At 41.0% G+C, this 17,342-nt stretch overlaps 1 protein-coding gene and 2 non-coding genes across 7 annotated transcripts in view; all 3 read left to right on the top strand.

The window, feature by feature from the left end:
* Positions 1 to 17,342, top strand: part of PMS1 (PMS1 homolog 1, mismatch repair system component) — a 334,072-nt gene that overhangs the window by 108,933 nt on the left and 207,797 nt on the right. For all 5 annotated transcript variants that reach the window (XM_069576897.1, XM_069576898.1, XM_069576895.1 and 2 more), the window contains exon 14: positions 10,680 to 10,761. In XM_069576897.1, coding sequence (XP_069432998.1) covers positions 10,680 to 10,686 — 7 coding nt within the window. In that variant the 3' untranslated portion in view covers positions 10,687 to 10,761. The remainder of the gene's footprint in view (positions 1 to 10,679; positions 10,762 to 17,342) is intronic.
* Positions 10,095 to 10,236, top strand: LOC138434907 (small Cajal body-specific RNA 17). Its single transcript, XR_011254964.1, has one exon. It is a non-coding gene; the product is annotated as a small Cajal body-specific RNA 17 (non-coding RNA).
* LOC138434888 (small Cajal body-specific RNA 18) lies at positions 10,312 to 10,394 on the top strand. The gene has a single exon (XR_011254947.1). It is a non-coding gene; the product is annotated as a small Cajal body-specific RNA 18 (non-coding RNA).

Raw genomic sequence — 17,342 nt, 5'->3', positions numbered from 1 at the left:
ATACACTGGGTTCCATCCTATGCGGGGAAAAATAAAACATTCTGGTGTATCGGACAAGTTATCAATCTTGTGTAAAGGAAAAGGGGAAAAGTAACGGGGTGGGGAAAAAGTAAGGAAATACAATTTAGAGAAAAGATAAAACGTAACTTCAAAAATCCTGTTATTTACCTCTATTTGGGGGTAACATGAGAAGTTGCTGTCTCTTAAATGGAAATCGTTGGGCTGTGGGATCGAAATTTGTCAGAACATGGGAAGATACAGATTTTTAAAATTTAGATTTGAGTATTCATAGTGCATGTGTTCTTTGAAAACCAGATCCCACAGTTCAATTTAGTCACTCAGTCGTGTCCGACTCTTTGCGTCCCCATGGACTGCAGCACACCAGGCCTCCCTGTCCATCACCAACTGCCGGAGTTTACTCAAACTCCTGTCCATCGAGTCGGTGATGCCATCCAACCATCTCATCCTTTGTCGTCCCCTTCTGCTTTCAATTGTTCCCAGCGTCAGGGTCTTTTCAAATGAGTCAGCTCTTCACATCAGGTGGCCAAAGTATTGGGAGTTTCACCTTCAACATCAGTTCTTCAAATGAATATTCAGGACTAATTTCCTTTAGGATGGACTGGTCGGATCTCCTTGCAGTCCAAGGGACTCTCAAGTCTTCTGCAGCACCACAGTTCAAAAGCATCAATTCTTTGGCTCTCAGCCTTCTTCACAGTCCAACTCTCACACCTGTACGTGACCACTGGAAAAACCGTAGCCTTGACTAGACAGACTGTTGTTGGCATAGTAATATCTCTGCTTTTTACTATGCTATCTAGGTTGGTCATAACTTTCCTTGCAAGGAGTAAGCGTCTTTTAATTTCATGGCTGCAGTCACCATCTGCAGTGATTTTGGAGCCCAGAAAAATAAAGTCTGACACTGTTTCCACTGTTTCCCCATCTATTTCCCATGATGTGATGGGACCAGATGCCATGATCTTGGTTTTCTGAATGTTGCACTTTAAGCCAACTTTTTCATTATCCTCTTTCACTTTCATCAAGAGGCTCTTTAAGTTCTTCACTTTCTGCCATAAGGGTGGTGTCATCTGCATATCTGAGGTTATTGATATTTCTCCCAGCAATCTTGATTCCAGCTTGTGCTTCCTCCAGCCCAGCGTTACTCATGATGTACTCTGCATATAAGTTAAATAAGCAGGGTGACAATATATAGCCTTGACATACTCCTTTTCCTATTTGGAACCAGTCTGTTGTTCCATGTCCAGTTCTAACTTGCTTCCTGACCTGCATACAGGTTTCAAGAGGCAGGTCAGGTAGTCTGGTATTCCCATCTCTTGAGGAATTTTCCACAGTTTGTTGTGATCCACACAGTCAAAGGCTTTGGCATAGTCAATAAAGCAGAAATAGATGTTTTTCTGGAACTCTTTCTTTTTTTGATGATCCAGCGAATGTTGATAATTTAATCTCTGGTTCCTCTGCCTTTTCTAAATACAGCTTGAACATCTGGAAGTTCATGGTTCACATACTATTGATACCTGGCTTGGAGAATTTTGAGCATTACTAGTGCGTGAGATGAGTGCAATTGTATGGTAGTTTGAGCATTCTTTGGCATTGCCTTTCTATGGGATTGGAATGAAAACTGACCCTTTCCAGTCCTGTGGCTACCGCTGAGTTTTCCAAGTTTCCTGGCATATTGAGTGCAGCACATTCACAGCATCATCTTTTAGGATTTGAAACAGCTCAGCTGAAATTCCATCACCTCCACTAGCTTTGTTGGTAGTGATGCTTCTTAAGGCCCACTTGACTTCATATTCCAGGATGTCTGGCTCTAGGTGAGTGATCACACCATCATGATTATCGGAGTCGTAAAGATCTTTTTGTACAGGTCTTATGTATTCTTGCCACCTCTTCTTAATATCTTCTGCTTCTGTTAGGTCCATACCATTTCTGTCCTTTATCGAGCCCATCTTTGCATGAAATGTTCCCTTGGTATCTCTAATTTTCTTGAAGAGATCTCTCAGTCTTTCCCATTATACTGTTTTCCTCTATTTCTTTGCATTGATCACTGAGGAAGGCTTTCTCATCTCTCCTGCTATTCTTTGGAACTCTGCATTCATATGGGTATATCTTTCCTTTTTGCTTCTCTTCACAGCTATTTGTAGGGCCTCCTCAGACAGCCATTTTGCTTTTTTGCATTTCTTTCTCTTGGGGATGGTCTTGATCCCTGTCTCCTGTACGATGTCACAAACCTCCGTCCATAGTTCATCAGGCACTCTATCAGATCTAATCCCTTGAATCTATTTCTGACTTCCACTGTATAATTGTAAGGGATTTGATTTAGGTCATACCTGAATGGTCTAGTGGTTTTCCCTACTTTCTTCAATTTACGTCTGAATTTGGCAATAAGGAGCTCATGATCTGAGCCACAGTCAGCTCCTGCTTCTGTTTTTGCTGACTGTATAGAGCTTCTCTATCTTTGGCTGCAAAGAATATAACCAGTCTGATTTTGGTATTGACCATCTGGTGGTGTCCATGTGTAGGGTCTTCTCTTGTGTTATTGGAAGAGGGTGTTTGTTAGGACCAGTGCATTCTCTTGGCGAAACTCTGATAGCCTTTGCCCTGCTTCATTCTGTATTCCACGGACAAATTTGCCTGTTACTCCAGGTGTTTCTTGACTTCCTACTTTTGTATTCCAGTCCCCTATAATGAAAAGGACATCTTTTGTGGGTGTTCGTTCTAGAAGGTCTTGTAGGATTTCATAGAACCATTCAACTTCAGCTTCTTCAGCGTTACTGATCGGGACACAGACTTGGATTACTGTGATACTGAATGGTTTGCCAGGGAAATGAACAGAGATCACTTTGAATAAGGAATACAGAAAAATGACCCTCCATTCTTCCAGTAATGTGAATCTAGCCAAATGTGAAACCTCTCTCTAATTCTATTATGGCCTCATCCCAGAGAATCTAAACTGAAGATCCTCACAAGGCAATGAAGGCCTCAATAATTGTCAAGTGAACTTTCTCTATTTGTTACCACAGAGCCTATATCTCATTAGTCTGGATCAACGGCACTGTCTGAATTCTCAAGCAGCCTGCTCTCTCTACCTGCCATTAACTTGGCTAAAGTATTCTCTGAATCTTAATGTGTGCTTCCCTGCTTAAAAGCTTTATTAGCTTCCCACATCCTTGGGATAAAATCTACCAAATCCTTAGAGGCCTAGGAGATCCTTTACGATGAAGGTACAGCCTATCATTCTTATCCAATCTCCATTTCTCAAGAACCAGCAATGTAGGATTTCTTGCACTAAGCAATGCATTGGCACATACTATTTCTCCTGCTTGAAATATGTTTATTTTTCTCCTCCTGTATACTTCCTTAACTGCTTCCTAGTTTCTTCCACAGGTTTCTCTAAGAGAGTAGGTGCCCCTCTACGCTTCCATAGTATATGCTGTGTGTGTTCTCAGTCATTTCTGACTCCTTGTGACCCCATGGACTGTAGCCCACCAGGCTTCTCTGTCCATGAGATTCTCCAGGCAAGAATATTGGAGTGGGATGCCATTTCCTACTCCAGAGAATCTTCCTGACCCAGGGATCGAACACCCATCTCTTAAGTCTCCTGCACTGGCAGGTGGATTCTTTACCACTGCACCTCCTGGGTAGTACATGCTTACTAACCCCGTAACAATTATATTACACTGCAATAATATTTCTCATCTGGAGGGCAAGGAATGTCTTGTAATGTGTTCAGCACTGAGTGTGACACTCTGTAATGTCACTGAATAAACATAGAGACAAATATATAACAAAAGGAGAAATGGGGGAGTTAAAGTGATTCTGAGTCCAATTTCAGTAGGGTGGAAATCTACTCCCCACTCATCCACTGATTAGTTTAAAAGATTTTATGGAAAAAACCTTTTCAGAAGCAGTTAAATATGGTCAATTGTAATACTGGCCATATTAACTGAAAACTAACTGAAATCCCATGTCCTGCTAATGAATATTCATGACAAGGGGGAAAATTAGTGTGTTAGAAATAACTGTGTACTTTGGAGTCAAATTCAGCATCTTCAGTGCAGAGATGAAAAAGTATGGGCTAAACGAAATGGACCTGAGATTGTTAGGAGAACTTTGATATAAGATATGGCTGTGGCTCTCCTAATGTTGCTCAAAGTTGATAACCACTGAAACCGGACTTTCAAAACTAGAAAAAGGAATTTTACATTAATTTACAGTGGCTTAAGGAGGAGTAAAAAGTGTGATTAAAAGTATAAGCAAGCAGAGAAAACAATTTCAAGGCAGAATTGGAGAGAGCTCAGTATTGTGTTGTTAGTATTAAAAGAAACAGAAGATTTTGATGATTAAAAATGTTAAAGGTGATATCACCCAAAAGATGGAGAATAAATTAACAGGTCACTCTTAATTATTCATGTCCATGAACAGAAGTAATTGATATCTTGAGTCACCTTTTATTCGGTTTTGCAGTAAAATGTATGATTTCTTTCAGTACTTCTTTTTTTGTTTATGGTAATATCAACATTTGAAGTTAAACTAGTAAAGTACTAGAACAGTTGTGGCCACTCAGGCAACTCAGAGTTAGTAATTCTGGGTTCTATTTTCTCACCTGTAAAACTGATTGGATTATTACCATCCCAAAGATTCTTTTTAGCAACTATGAATCCATAAACACTAGTTTGCCAAAATCTAAAATTTCAAGAATATGTCTAGATCATCTAAATACCTTAATATCATTACTGGTATTTTTTAATCTCAGCAACTTTGGTTTTTATACTAGTGAGTCAAACTCCATCTCCAACTTCAATAAATAGATAGTATTAACATTCTTAGTTAAGAAATACAGGCTGCAGTGGAATAGATGGCAATTCCTGCAATCTGAAGCCATAAAATCTGGCTAAGATCACCCAATTCAAGTCTAACGTTTTCTAGTATGTTTAAAATTTGAAACCTTATAGACATTGCTGGATGACTACATGACTACACACAAGGAGAAAGATCTATCCAAAGCGGCCTTCAGGCTTTATCTCTGCGTGACTTCCACGTCACCCTAGTGCTAAAGCCCAGACTCAGATTCCAAGCAAAACCCTTGGGCCTCAGGAGTCTCTTGGGAGACACCTTAGGAGTACTCCCTCTTCCTTGCCAAGCTGTAACCTACTGATAAAAACGGGCAGTTGGGGGTGAGGCTTTCCTTTCCTTCCTGATCTCCTCGCCTCTCCCTTAATCTTCAGCTTCCCAAACTGCAGCGGCCGTCACCTCCATCCTGTGAGCAGGGCTTCGCGTGGCCACTGCCCGCTCGAGCCATTCTGTCCCGAGGTTGGCAGCTGGGCGGGGTGCGGCTTCCTGCAGGGGATGGGGAGGGCGCGCGTAGGGGCGGGGCTTCCACACTCTTCCCAGGAGCTGGGAGGCAGGACCTCAATAGAACACCCCTCCCACAGCCATCCTGCCCCCTAGATTTCACAAACTGCCTCAGTTAATCTAGCACTCCTTAGAGAGGCGACAGAGGCTGTTTTGTAATTACTTCTTTCCCCAAATACTTTGTTCTTTAGTCACTATGTCGTGTCCATCTCTTTGCGACCCTATGAACTGTAGCTCACCAGGCTCTTCTGTCCGTGAACTCCAGGCAAGAATAATGGAGTAGGTAGCCTTTCCCTTCTTCCAGGGGATCTTCCCAACCTAGGGATTGAACCCAGGTGCCCTGCATTCCAGGTGGATTGTATACCATCTGAGGCTCCAGGAGAGCCCCTCTCAAATACTTATCTTGACCTTAATGAGTAGGACCTGTTTCTCACGTCAAAACAGTGTGAAAATGGTAAAGAACATGAGCTCTGGGATTGGAGTCTCAATTGTACCTACAATCCTAAATCTGATGAGAAGATTAATGAGATCATATAAAGTAAGTCCATAATGTATATAGCAAATTGGTGGTAAACACTTGTCCTAACTACTAACTTAATCCAATATAAAGTACTGGAAAGAAAATGCAAAATGAATCTATTCTTTTAAGAAGCCGTTGCAGGGCCTCTTCGGCTTTTCAAGTGGCACAGTGGTGAAAAATCCCGCTGCCAATGCAGGAAGCTCAAGAGATGCAAATTCAATCCCTAGGTAGGGAAGATGCCTTGGAAAAGGAAATAGCAACCCACTCCAGAATTCCTGCCTGAAAAATTCCATGGACAGAGAAGCCTAGTGGGCTACAGTCTATGGGGTCACAAAGAGTCAAACACAATAGCAATTGAGCATGTAGGGCCTTTTATAATAGACCGTAAGCTGGAAAGTGATTCCAAAATTTAGTTTAGGTCTGGTACAAATGTATGATGCAAATCTTGTTATTCTATATATCTCTATGAACTTCTCTTTCCTCAATTATCCATTAATTAAAAAGGATTACTCCCAGAAATGTGTCCCAGAGAGGGCCCCCAAATTTTTAAAGGGAATAATGGGAAAGACTCCAGTATTTGAGTTGTTGGAAACCAGACTGTGCTAGGAAAAGAGTCCCAGGTACAGGTAGAATTTCAGGTATCACAATTTGTACCTCCTAACACAAACATCTTAATTTTAAAATTAATGAAATTTGAAAATTTCTGTAATTTTCCTTGAAAATTACAGGTGGTATATATGGAGACAGTGTATACAGTATAACATTTTACATAACAAATACAATCACTGAAAATCATAAATATAACCCCATGAACAGTATGAAAAGGCAAGAAGATAGGACACTGAAAGATGAACTCCCCAGGTTGGTAGGTGGTCAATATGCTACTTAGGATCAGCTGAGAAATAACTCCAGAAAGAATGAAGAGATGGAGCCAAAGCAAAAACAACACCCAGTTGTGGACGTGACTGGTGACTGAAGCAAGGTCTGATGCTGTAAAGAGCAATATTGCAGAGGAGCCTGGAACGTTAGGTCCATGCTGCTACTGCTGCTGCTGCTACTAAGTAGATGACCCCGTAGATGGCAGCCTGCCAGGCTCCCTCGTCCCTGGGATTCTCCAGGCAAGAATACTGGAGTGGGTTGCCATTTCCTTCTCCAATGCATGAAAGTGAAAAGTGAAAATGAAGTCGTTCAGTCATGTCCAACTTTTAGTGACCCCATGGACTGCGGCCCACCAGATTCCTCCATCCATGGGATTTTCCAAGCAAGAGTACTGGAGTGGAGTGCCATTGCCATAAATCAAGGCAAATTGGAAGTGGTCAAACAGGAGATGGCAAGACTAAACCTTGACATCTTTAGGAAGCAGTGAAATAAAATGGACTGGAATGGGTTAATTTAACTAGACACATTTTATCTACCACTGTGGGCAAGAATCCCTTAGAAGAAATGGAGTAGCCATCATAGTCAACAAGAGAGTCCGAAATGCAGTACTTGGGTGCAATCTCAAAAATGACAGAATGATCTCTGTTCATTTACAGAGCAAACCATTCAGTATCATGGTAATCCAAGTCTATGCCTCGACCAGTAATGCTGAAAAAAGCTGAAGTTGAATGGTTCTTTGAAGATCTACAAGACCTTCTAGAATGAACACCCAAAAAAGATGTCCTTTTCATTATAGGGTTCTGGAATACAAAAGTAGGAAGTCAAGAAACACTGGGACTAACAGGTAAATCTGGCCTTGGAGTACAGAATGAAGCAGGGCAAAGGCTAATAGAGTTTTGCCAAGAGAACACACTGGTCATAGCAAACACCCTCTTCCAACAACACAAGAGAAGACTCTACACATGGACATCGCCAGATGGTCAATACCAAAATCAAACTGGTTATATTCTTTGCAGCAAAAGATGGAGAAGCTCTATACAGTCAGCAAAAACAAGAGCAGGAGCTGACTGTGGCTCAGATCATGAGCTCCTTATTGCCAAATTCAGACTTAAATTGAAGAAAGTAGGCAAAACCACTAGACCATTCAGGTGTGATAGGGATTAGATCTGATAGACAGAGTGCCTGATGAACTATGGATGGAGGTTGTGACATCGTACAGGAGACAGGGATCAAGACCACCCCCAGAGAAAGAAATGCAAAAAAGCAAAATGGCTGTCTAGGGAGACCTTTTCAAATAGCTGTGAAAAGAAGAGAAGTGAAAAGCAAAGGAGAAAAAGAAAGATATACCCACTTGAATGCAGTTCCAAAGAATAGCAAGGAGAGAAAAGGCCTTCTTCAGTGATCAATACAAGGAAATAGAGGAAAACAAGAGAATATGAAAGACTAGAGATCTCTTCAAGAAAATTAGACATATCAAGGGAACATTTCATGCAAAGATGGGCTCAATAAAGGGCCGAAATTGTATGGACCTAACAGAAGCAGAAGATATTAAGAAAAGGTGGCAAGAGTACACAGAAGAACTATACAAAAAGATCTTCACAACCCAGATAATCATGATGATATGATCACTCACCTAGAGCCAGACATTCTGGAATGCGAAGTCAAGTGGGCCTTAGGAAGCATCACTACCAACAAAGCTAGTGAGGGTGACAGAATTTCAGCTGAGCTGTTTCAAATCCTGAAAGATGATGCTGTGAATGTGCTGCACTCAATATGCCAGCAAATTTGGAAAACTCAGTGGTGGCCACGGGACTGGAAAAGGTCAGTTTTCATTCCAATCCCAAAGAAAGGCAATGCCAAAGAATGTTCAGACTACCATACAATTGCACTCATTTCACACACTAGTAAAGTAATGCTCAAAATTCTCCAAGCCAGGCTTCAACAGTATGTGAACCATGAACTTCCAGGCGTTCAAGCTGTATTTAGAAAAGGCAGAGGAACCAGAGATCAAGTTGCCAACATCGACTAGATCATCAAAAAAAGCAAGTGAGTTCCAGAAAAAAAACATCTATTTCTGCTTTATTGACTATGCCAAAGCCTTTGACTGTGTGGATCATAACAAACTGTGGAAAATTCTTCAAGAGATGGGAATACCAGACCACCTGACCTGCCTCTTGAAACCTGTATGCAGGTCAGGAAGCAAGTTAGAACTGGACATGGAACAACAGACTGGTTCCAAATAGGAAAAGGAGTACATCAAGGCTGTATATTGTCACCCTGCTTATTTAACTTATATGCAGAGTACATCATGAGTAACGCTGGGCTGGAGGAAGCACAAGCTGGAATCAAGATTGCTAGGAGAAATATCAATAACCTCAGATATGCAGATGACACCACCCTTATGGCAGAAAGTGAAGGACTAAAGAGCCTCTTAATGAAAGTGAAAGAGGATAATGAAAAAGTTGGCTTAAAGCTCAACATTCAGAAAACTAACATGGCATCCGGTCCCATTGCTTCATGACAAATAGATGGGGAAACAGTGGAAACAGTGTCAGACTTTTATTTTTCTGGGCTCCAAAATCACTGCAGATGGTGATTGCAGCCATGAAATTAAAAGATGCTTACTCCTTGGAAGAAAAGTTATGACCAACCTAGATAGCATATTCAAAAGCAGACATTACTTTGTCAACAGAGGTCTGTCTAGTCAAGGCTATGGTTCTTCCAGTGGTCACGTATGGATGTGAGAGTTGGACTATAAAGAAAGCTGAGTGCCAAAGAATTGATGCTTTTGAACTGTGGTGTTGGAGAAGACTCTGGAGAGTCCCTTGAACTGCAAGGAGATCCAACCATTTCATCCTGATGGAGATCAGTCTTGGATGTTCATTGGAAGGACTGATGTTGTAGCTGAAACTCCAATACTTTGGCCACCTGATGTGAAGAGCTGATTCACTGGAAAAGATCCTCATCCTGGAAAAGATTGAAGGCAGGAGGAAAAAGGGGACAACAGAGGATGAGATGGTTGGATGGCATCGCCAACTCAATGGACATAGGTTTGAGTAAACTCCGGTGATGGACAGGGATCCCTGGCGTGCTGTGGTCCCTCAGGTCGTGAAGAGTCGGATATGACTGAGCAACTGAACCGAACTATTCGAAGTGTTAAGTATCTTTTCTAAAAAATTGGAAAATCTGGGTGGGCGGCTGCGCAGAACAGCCCGGGGCCGGGGGCCCGAGGCGGCTGGACAAGCCCGGGAGGCCTGGGCGCGCGAAGCGGGGCAGGGAGGTTGGTAGGTGTGGGGTGTAGCGAGTGGCGTAGGGGACAGGATCGCCCCCGGGTCCACGATGCAGCTCCCGGATGAGGCCGCAGTATTTTCCTTATATGATCGGGCCCCATGCCTGCGGCGCCGCTGGCCCGGAGCCTGAGAGGATTATGAAAACGTGTCTGGCGAAATGGGGCCAGGGACCCGGGGGCTGGGAGGTTAGGGGGAGGCAGTTAGGTTTAGGTTTGGGTGAGGTTAGGGTGGCCCCTGCCGCTCTGCGAGCCCTGGTCGATGATGACGTGACCACTGCGCAATCTGAGTTCTGGGAACTAGGTGATGGAGCGTGTTCTGAGAACGGACTGAGACTGGAAATTTAAAAAAAAAAAAAAAAAATTGGAAAATCTGGTGCTTAAATTTTAATCTAGGCTTGTATCTGATGCCATTTGGAAACAAACTAAAGTGTTAGCTATTCCTAAAATAGTTTTATCTATAACAGACTTAAATATACTTTTCTAGATAACATTTGCATCCAGATACTTAACAGATAAAGTAATGACTGGCAAATTTCAAATTATCTTGAACTTATTTGGATGTTGAACTTACTGGATTTTTATGAAGTTTCTCATAGGCATCTTAATTGTTTTGCAATTTAGATCATAGAAATGAATGATGAATTAAGAAGAAACTGGCAAGAAATGGACTTGAGTGGATGGAACGTATTTTGGGAAGGAAATGGTATGTTTTCAAAAGTTAATTTTATTTCCTTTAAAAGAACAGTTTTTTCCTAAATGTGCTTTTATTTTATCTATGACAAGAAATGATGTTAACCTGCCTAGAAACATATTTTAAATATTTTGCTAATAATAATAGTGAAAATTTTTTCCATGTGTGTTTACATCTTAATAACTAAATGTATATAACATATCTACTACCTACTTCAAAGTTTTTGCACTGTTTTTAGTCTTTTGTTCTTAGCTTCCCTAGCCATATAAAAAAACTCATAAATCGAACTTTTCCCTCCATACATAGTGATGATCCTTGATGTCCCAGATGAAAACAAGATTAAAGCACAAACCTTCACACATGAGGTTTCCAACTTTTCAAAGGTTCTATAGGAGTAATCAAGTTATAACTACTTTTCCCATTTAAAACTCAAATGAAATATACCGTCCTTCTCCGCCCCCAGAGTTGAAGATGAATACTTCATTTTTTCTAGGTTTCTTCAACTGACAAGTTTGAGGATACTCTGTGTATTCTAGTAGGTCTGTTGTCGGTATCTGTGAGTTGTACATCTCCACATTCAACTGACCATGCATCAGAAATATTCAGGAGCAAAACCTGAATTTACCATATACCAACAATTTACCATACACCAGCTTCCCTGGTGATTCAGATGGTAAAAAGTCTGCCTGCAATGCAGAAGCTGTAGGGGACATGTCTTCAGTTCCTGGGTTGGGAAGATCCCCTGGAGAAGGGAATGGCTACCCACTCCAGTATCCTTGCCTGAGGAATTCCATGGACAGATGAATCTGGTGGGCTTCAGTCTGTGGGGTTACAAAGAATTGGACATTACTGAGCAAATATTTACATAGTATTTACATTATATTTACAACTATGTACAAAGTATTTACATGGTAGTATATTTCGTAAGTAATCTAGAGAGAGATGAGTTAAAATATACAGAAAGGTCTGTATAGGTTATATGCAAATACCATGCCATTTTATATGAAAGACTTGAGCATCTTCTTAGATTTTGGGATCTGTGGGGAATCCTGGAACCAATCTTTCATGGATACCAAGTGATGGCTATATATGAGTATAGCCTAAGTCAGCACTTCTCAAATTTTAATATGCATATGAATCTCCTACGCATCTTGTAAAATATATGTCTGATTTAGTAGGTCTGAAATAGGGTCTAATATTCTGCATTTCTGACAAGTTGCCAGGTGCTGCTGGTTCAGGAACTATATTTGAGTTAACAGGAGTGCACATAATTTTTGGCCAAATGCTAGATTCTTGAAATAGACTGCACATAAACTGTTAATCCAAATATGCTGAAAGTCAGTCAGAATTATGAATGTGTTTATAGCTCTCTACTTTTGTTAGGAAGTTAAATTTAGGTTTTCTTTTGTGACATCATTCTTTATAAAGAAGTAGGATATATATATAAGTTGACCTTTGGTATCTGTGTGGGTTGGGGCCTGAGGGGAATACCAGAATCCATGAATGCTCAGGTCCATAGTGGGCCCTCTGTTTCCACAGATGTGTAACCTGGTAATACTAACATCTGGCTGTATGCTTATTGAAGAAAAGTCACGAATAAGTGTATCTGCATAATTCAAACTTGTGTTGTTCAAGGGTCAACTGTATTCTCAAAATATTAGAGGTGGGTGGGTGTTAGTCACTCAGTCTTGTCCAACTTTTTATGAACCCATGGACTGTAACCAGTCTCCTCTGTCCGTGGAATTTTCTAGGGAAGAATACTAGAGTGGCTTGCCATTCCCTTTTCTAGGGGATCTTCCTGACCAAGGGATTAACCCCGGATCTCCTGCATTGCAGGTAGATTCTTTACTGTCTGAGCCACCAGGGAAGCACTACTGAGGTAGCTGACTCCAAAATAACCACCATCAGCTTTCCCTTCTTATACACACAAGCCATCTCCCCATTAAGAGGTGGAATCTACTCCTCCATTCCCTTGAATCTGGGCTAGTTGTTGACTCCTTTTACCATTAATTAGATTATAACAGCAGTGAGGCTATATGCCTCCCAAAGCGAAGTCAGATGCCTTGCCGCTTTCCTCGTGGGTCTCTTGAAACTTCTGCGGAAGTCAGTCACCTCGTAAGAAGTCAGCCTACCTTGAGCCTGCCATTATGTGAAAAAGTACAAGCCTGCCAGGTGAAGAGGGCATGTTGAAAATGAGATGCTTGACTAATTGATTCCCAGTTGTTCAGTCATCCTAGCTCAGGTGCTGGATGTTGAGTGGAGACACCTTTCATTGATTATGATCTCAGCTTCCATCTGATTGTTTGAGGTACCCAAGGGAGGACTGCCCAGCTGAGCTCATCAGCTGCCCAAACCATGAAAGATAATCTGTTAAACCACTAAGTTTAGAGGTGGTGCAAGTGGTAAAGAATCCACCTGCCAATGCAGGAGACGAGACACAAGAGACGCGGGTTTGATCCCAGGGTTGGGAAGATCCCCTGGAGGAGGAAATGGCAACCTCCTCCACTATTCTTACCTGGAGAATTCCATGGACAGAGAAGCCTGGCAGGCTATAGTCCATGGGGTTGCAAAAGAGTTGGACACAACTAAACATGCACACATAATGCATGCAGAGATAGATAAACAGAACATTTATCTTATGCCAGCCTGAGGAGTTTTATAACTGAAATGTCATGTTGATCTTACAGAAAATGAGAGGTTGCAAATGCATCTGAAATTTTCATGTAAATAATACTGTAGGCTAGGTTTTTTAAAAATTATTATAAACTTACTCATGTAATATCTAGGTCTTATTTTCATTAAAATGTTCTAGTACTAAATATTTGAGTCATATTTTATGATCATGCCTTCGAGATTGAGGAAAATATTAATTTGGAAATCTGATTTTCAGCTTTTCCACATAATCACTAGAATTTTCCATTCTTGCCTGTAAATACTGTCACTTATCCATGGGATCAAACTATGAGTGAGAATTAGATTAATATTCTTTATTGAATATTAAATTTTATTTTTGATTCATGCCATGATTTGTCTAGATATTGCTTTTTACATTAGTTTCTTAAGGGGGCTTTATTGTTTCATAAAGAATGATTTTATAGACATTTAAAAACAGGAGGAGAAGGGGATGACAGAGGATGAGATGGTTGGATGGCATCACTGACTCCATGGACATGAGTTTAAGTAAGCTCTGGGAGTTAGTGATGGACAGAGAAGCCTGGCATGCTGCAGTCTGTGGGGTCGAAAAGAGTCAGACATAACTGAGAGACTGAACTGAACTGAACTGAACTGAAAGATTAATAGATGTATGTGAAAGAGATTTATATATATTCAGGAATAGCTACAGCCAGTAAAGAACTATAGGAAAAGCAGTTGAATATATCAAAAACTGATCAAGAAAAAAAAAATCTTAAAATGAATTTTTTTCTTTTGTTTCCTTTTTTTTTTGACAAGAAACATAAAGAGGAAAACTCCACAGCACCTCAAAAGGCTAATATCTTTTGAGGTAGAAATATGTAGAGGGAATAAACCATGTGATTTAGAAGAAAAAAAGAAAAGATTTAAGTGAAATTTTTTTAAACAAGGAAAACAAAGAGCAAAACTCCATAGCACTGCAAAAGGCTAATGTGAAGGTGGAAATATGTTGGGGAATAAACAGTGTGATTTATGAAAAGAAAGAATCTTAAAATGAACTTTTTAATTTTTATAACAAGAAAAACAAAGAGGAAAACTCCACAGCACTGCTAAAGGCTAATGTGAAGGTGGAGATATGTTGCAGGAATAAACAGTGTGATTTATAAGAGAGAAAAAAAATTAAAAAGAAAAAATTTTTTAAAGACTCTCAAGGTTGTAGATCTTGGTTGTGGAATCTACCACTGTAAAGGGGGTTGCGTTAGTGTCCTATTATGTTTTCCTGGTAGGGGGAGTTTGTGCCTATGTTCTGGTTGATGGAACTGGTTGTTGTCTCTCTGAAGGGCAGTGCAGTGTCCAGTAGTAGGTTTTGGAGTGTCTTTAGGTTCAGTATGCCTTTGGTCAGTGTTCTGGCTTGGGCAGTGTTCAGTTCAGTTCAGTTCAGTTCAGTCGCTCAGTCGTGTTCGACCCTTTGCGACCCCATGAATCACAGCATGCAAGGCGTCCCTGTCCATCACCAACTCCCGGAGTCACTCAAACTCATTTCCATTGAGTTGGTGATGCCATCCAGCCACCTCATCCTCTGTTGTCCCCTTTTCCTCCTGCCCCCAGTCCCTCCCAGCATCAGAGTCTTTTCCAATGAGTCAGCTCTTTGCATGAGGTGGCCAAAGTACTGGAATTTCAGCTTTAGCATCAGTCCTTCCAAGGAATACCCAGGGCTAATCTCCTTTAGGATGGACTGGTTGGATCTCCTTGCAGTCCAAGGGACTCTCAGGAGTCTTCTCTAACACCACAATTCAAAAGCATCAGTTCTTTGGCGCTCAGCTTTCTTTATACTCCAACTCTCACATCCATGCATGACCACTGGAAAAACCATAGCCTTGACTAGACAGACTTTGTTGGCAAAGTAATGTCTCTACTTTTCAATATGCTATCTACGTTGGTCATAACTTTTCTTCCAAGGAGTAAGCACTTTTAATTTCATGGCTGCAATCACCATCTGCAGTGATTTTGGAGCCCCCAAAAATAAAGTCTGACACTGTTTCCACTGTTTCCCCATCTATTTGCCATGAAGTGATGGGACTGGATGCCATAATCTTAGTTTTCTGAATGTTGAGCTTTAAGCCAACTTTTTCACTGTCCTCTTTCACTTTCATCAAGAGGCTTTTGAGTTCCTCTTCACTTTCTGCCAAAAGGGTGGTGTCATCTGCATATCTGAGGTTACTGATATTTCTCACAGCAATCTTGATTCCAGCTTGTGCTTCATCTAGCCCAGCGTTTCTTATGATGTACTCTGCATATAAGTTAAATAAGCAGGGTGACAATACACAGCCTTGACGTACTCCTTTTCCTATTTGGAACCAGTCTGTTGTTCCATGTCCAGTTCTAACTGTTGCTTCCTGATCAGCATATGGGCAGTGTTAGGCGTGTCTATTTACTCAGCTGCTTCAAAGTGACCCTCTCAGCATATCTGCAGTGCTGCCAGCCCCCTACTTGTCCCTGGGATCATTGCCAGTGCTTCTGTTCCCCTGTCCTGCCCTGTGCTTCTGGCGCAAGCTTGCTGAGTAAGGGCTTGTGTGGATCTTTTCCTGTACCTTCTGTGTCACAGAGACTTGTGTGGGCTTCCTGTAGCCCCCTTGAGCTCACCCTCTGAGTCGCAGGCCTTGTGTGCACTTGTCTCAGTTCCTGAGGCCCACCCTCTGTGTCACGGGGCTGGACTGTGTGCACTTGTATCAGCTTCCTGGGTGGCATTCTGCATCACGGGACTTGTGTGGACTTGTTTCGGCTCCCCGGGCTGGCTTCTGCATTGTGAGACTAGTGTGGAGTTGTTTCGGCTCCCCATGCCTTCTTCTGCATGGTCGCCGGGTTTATATGCGTTTGTTCTGTCTTACCACCTGCCCTCTGGGGGTTATGTGTTCTCTGGACTGTGCCAGGAGGTTTGTGTGCACTTCTCAAGTTTGTATGCCTCCCCTCTATCAACACCCCAGCCCTGCCCTTTGCACCATGGGGGTTTTGTGCACCAGCTGTGTTTGTATGCCATGCCACACTTGGCTCGGTGTCAGATCTTATGTTCAAATGTTTAATCCATTTCGAGTTAATTTTTGTGTATGGTTTAAGTTAGTGATCCACTATCACTGTTTTTACATGGGACTGTCCAATTTTTCCAATACTATTTATTCAACAGATTGTTCTTTCCCCACTGTATATTTTTGGCTTCTTCATCATGAATTAATAAGTTATATATATAATATATAATTAATAGGTTATATATATATACACATGCTATATATATAGCTTTATTTCCAGGACTATTCTGTTACATTGATCTACGTATCTGTTTTCACACCAGCACCATACAGTTTTAATTACTAGTCTTTGTAATATAGTTTGAAATCAGGTAGCATGATGCCTTCAGCAGTTTATTTTCTTTCTGAAGGTTGCTTTGGTTATTCAGGGTCTTTTGTAGTGCCATAAAAAATTTAGAATTCTTTGTTCTATTTTTGTGAAAGCTAAATTTGAATTTTGATAGGGATTGCATTGAATTTTTTATATTGCTTTGTGTAGTATGGACATTTTAACAGTTAATTCTTCCAACGCTTGAGCACAGAATATCTTTCTATTTATTTATATCGTCTTCAATTTCTTTCATTAATGTCCTATAGTCTTTTTATATCATATCTTTTACAAACCCACAGCAAACATTATCCTCAGTGGTGAAAAATTGAAACCATTTCCCCTAAAGTCAGGAACAAGACAAGGGTGCCCACTCTCACCACTACTATTCAACATAGTTTTGAAAGTTTTTGCCACAGCAATCAGAGCAGAAAAAGAAATAAAAGGAATCCAGGTTGGAAAAGAAGAAATAAAACTCTCACTGTTTACAGATGACATGATCCTCTACATAGAAAACCCTAAAGACTCCACCAGAAAATTACTAGAGCTAATCAGTGACTATACTAAAATTG

The sequence above is a fragment of the Ovis canadensis genome, chromosome 2, assembly GCF_042477335.2.
Source record: "Ovis canadensis isolate MfBH-ARS-UI-01 breed Bighorn chromosome 2, ARS-UI_OviCan_v2, whole genome shotgun sequence".
NCBI lineage: Eukaryota > Metazoa > Chordata > Mammalia > Artiodactyla > Bovidae > Ovis > Ovis canadensis.
This window is presented reverse-complemented; position numbering and strand designations above follow the sequence as displayed.